The 3521-nt window shown below is 40.8% G+C and overlaps 1 protein-coding gene across 1 annotated transcript; it reads right to left on the reverse strand.

Annotated features, from left to right (window-relative positions):
* Nucleotides 1-250: 250 nt before the first annotated feature.
* On the reverse strand, nt 251-2097 carry LOC105053141 (uncharacterized). Its single transcript, XM_073244853.1, has 5 exons — nt 1943-2097; nt 1681-1832; nt 1465-1543; nt 794-1000; nt 251-705 (listed from the first exon to the last, which is right to left on the reverse strand). The coding sequence occupies exons 1-5, from the start codon at nt 2079-2081 to the stop codon at nt 419-421; spliced, it is 864 nt and encodes a 287-aa protein (XP_073100954.1). The 5' UTR covers nt 2082-2097; the 3' UTR covers nt 251-418.
* Nucleotides 2098-3521: the final 1424 nt, after the last annotated feature.

Below are 3521 nucleotides of genomic sequence, written 5' to 3' on the forward strand. Positions count from 1 at the left end.
TCCAACAGGAAGTGAGCCCCCAAGAGGTCTCTCTTTTTACCTTCGAGTTCTTTTAAGTTCTTTCTAGTCTTTTAAAATTTACGGTACTTAAACCCTGCGTTAACATGAGTAGGAGTAACGCATGAAGAAAATGGAGGTTAGACTAGTGTGGGCTCTCATGAAAAAGTCACTATATACTTTGCCTGGCTTAACTGGACTCCCTTAGTGCATATATATATGGTTACCATGAAACTGGTATTTAGCCAAATGAGTTTGATTTATAACTATACAATATTGTTTAAAATGTCTATTACCACTGAGCAAATATATACTATATATATTACCAGTAGAAACGTTACATTTACAAGGATGCGATAGCTATACATACAGAATTACTTTAGCCTTGTTGATCTTGTACCAAGAGCAAACTCTAAAACCTTCATCCTTTTGTTCTTATGATAGTGATAGTTCCCCTCCCTTTAGTGTGGATCCTTGTGAGGCTCACCACTGCCTTCCCAGAAAGGCCTGGCCCGTCGGCCGACACGCATGGACCGCCGGCGAACTCCCCGACGGGATGGCGCACAGGGCGGGCCGGGCGCATGAGAATCCTTGCGTTGATGTCGTCGAGCGTCACGTCCCCCTCCATCCCTCCTGGCTTCACCACTGCAAAGGGATACACCACCCCCATTGCCTCCTTCTTCTTCTTACCACGCCAGCTCTCGGTTTCTAGAGATCACTTACCATGTCAATGAGAAATTTTGGTAAGAAATGAGAGAAAGGATGATGCATGCTCTTGGTTGTGAGTTATCACTACCTTTGAGAGAGAAACTTTTGATCAGTCTAAGGGAAGGATGAGAAGCCTTGGTGTCTCTTGATTCCTTGGTAACTTTCTCACTTGTGTCTGTTGATAAGGGTTCCTCTTGAGAGGAAAGAGAAGAGTGGGGCTCCTGTTGGTGTTGTGATGCAATTGCTTCTTGTGTGCTGGGTTCTTTCATGGGCATGGAGGAATTCAGAAGATCTTCTGTAAACAATAGATAAAGAACCTCCAATGGTTAACACTTTTGACTCTAATCATCCTAGCAATTATACAGTAATCACAACTACAATTTAAAAAGTAAGGCACTCAGGCTAGTATTAATATTACAAATTAATTCAGTACAAGTTTATGTGCCAATTATGGTTAAGGCTTTAAGCTATCAGTGCAAGCTACGATATGGTGTTGGGCCCAAACATACAACAGTTAGTAGCTAGTGGGGCCCACAAGTCGTGGCCCATGGAACTAACGCATGGCGAATTCTCTCTCTCTCTCTCTCTCTCTCTCCCTTCCTCCCCCCACCCCTTCCTCTCCCCCACACCTTCCTTAAGTTACTGCACTTTGAACCGAATAACTTGCAAAGATGGTCATTGTGCTAGCAAGGTTCACTAGAGGGGAGCACCCTATGAAGTAGGTGTAGATTGACATACAGGAAAAGCCCTTAGATTTACCTGAGACAGTACTGTTATCTTGAAGCATGTAATTCAAATCATCCAAGGGATCTACATGGCAATTTGAATCCCAAAACTCCTACAAACAAAAAAGTTATCAAGAAACATAAAAAAGAAAGAATAATTAACTACATCAAGACATTACAATTCTGGTGATGATTAAGAGCACGATAATTCCCCGCCCACACCGCCCCCACTAAAAAAAAAAAGGAATACTTGAAGAAGATCTTGGAGGTCATTTGTCATCGAGATCGGATCATCATCACAATTTGAAGTCATTCGTCTCCGCTTGCACCCATCACTCCAGGCGGCCACCGCATCTTGCAAATACCCGGTGGAGGCCTCCGATGACATAGGAGACTCCATAGCTATCACCAAAGCACAACTCAAGCTCAAAAAATTAAACCAAGGTAAAACTAAGCAACGAAGGATACCATGGAAAGAGGTAGAAGGGATAAGGGAGTATTGTTGTGTGTACCCAGAGGTATGAATTCATGGTGATCTCCAAGTTCAAAGGTTTGTAGATCCCAATCCAAGGAGGGTTGGAATGGGAAAAGAAAACGGTTGTCCAAGGCCATCATGTCTCTAGACCAAGCCTGCTGCTGTCTCTCCCACATGCTGTCTCCATGGGGGTGTGTGCTTAAATAGGAAGCCTTTGGAAAAAGGTTTGGCCTCTTGGATGATTGAGGAGCACTCAGTCAAAAGAACCACCAAAAGAAAGGTGGTTGGTTGGTTCTTTCTCGTGATTCGCTATGCTGATACCTTTTATCCTTCTTTTTCTCATTGTGGTAGAAAATCCTTTTGGAGGGTGATCTTTCCTTTTTTTTTTTCCTGATTTTTACTGCGATAAATAAAGTTGTTACATTTTTGGGTGGAGGGGTTAAATTATTGCTATTGTTGCCATGATGTGTTTTATATTCAAGGGACGGGCTCCACATCATAAACAATAATCCAGTAACGTAGGGGACACCCCAGAAATAATCAGTGGGTCATGGACCCACAATGAGTTGACAAAATGACTTGGCTAGTTCAAGAGTTTGGTTCGGTGGTCCTCGTTGTCTGATGCTAAAATGCTTCTAATTTTGAACCTGCCACTCTTCATAGCTGATAGCAGACAAAGGAATATTGTAGTTGCAGAAATTATGAAGGACAATTCCATCATCTCAAGAAGCAGTTATGTAGGTTATAGCTGGTAGGGGAGTAAGGTTTGATATTCCACTGCTATTTATGTAAAATTTAGGTAAGGAAACCAGCAACACCAATTCTAACATTTCAGAAAAATTTTTGATAGAGGGAGATAGAGGTGATGCCAAAGAAGAAGAAGGAGAGGAGGAGGAAGAACGGAAAACAAAAGAAAAGCCCCAGGACATGAGCAAAGCTTAGTGATGTCATGCATTTCATCGGACTTGGATAATGTCAACTTGTTCTCTGCCTTTGAGGCCTACTCAAGTTTTCTTTTCTTTTTTTTTTTTTTTTGTTTAATCTCTATAGGATAAGAACATTGGAGATTAGTTTGTTACCACATGAGAGATAAAAAGTTCAGCAATGCTATAGGAACAAACAATTCTCTTTCCACATGAGATATTGGGAGATATTGGTATAACTTGCAGGAGTAATTGCCAAATCAGCACTTCTTTTGCCATTGGCTGATTATGAAGTTACCAAATCAGCAGCCGTGGACTTGATAAACATTTTTTGAGCATATAACAGGTGCCTTGAAGTATTTTCCTAAAATATTTATAAATGTAATATATAATTGTTTGCACAACAAACTTATAAGTTGGAGTTCTCTTGCAGATCCACCTCCTAACTTACTTTAGCATGCCTAAAGTTCCAATATTCTAAAATTACTAAAATTTTTGCAATAGCAGCCACCAACTACTCCTGCACGATGGTTTGTCACTTATTATATCCTAAAGTGCAAGTCATGTCTCAATTCCTCAAGATAAGACGATTTTGAAGTTCTCGGACACATGATAATTTTTTTTTAATCATTCAATCACGACACTTTTTGAGAGTATGCAGGACTTGGCTCAAATGGTATGGTTAAGAGGATT

Source organism: Elaeis guineensis, chromosome 10 (assembly GCF_000442705.2).
Source record: "Elaeis guineensis isolate ETL-2024a chromosome 10, EG11, whole genome shotgun sequence".
In the NCBI taxonomy this organism is placed as follows: Eukaryota; Viridiplantae; Streptophyta; class Magnoliopsida; order Arecales; family Arecaceae; genus Elaeis; species Elaeis guineensis.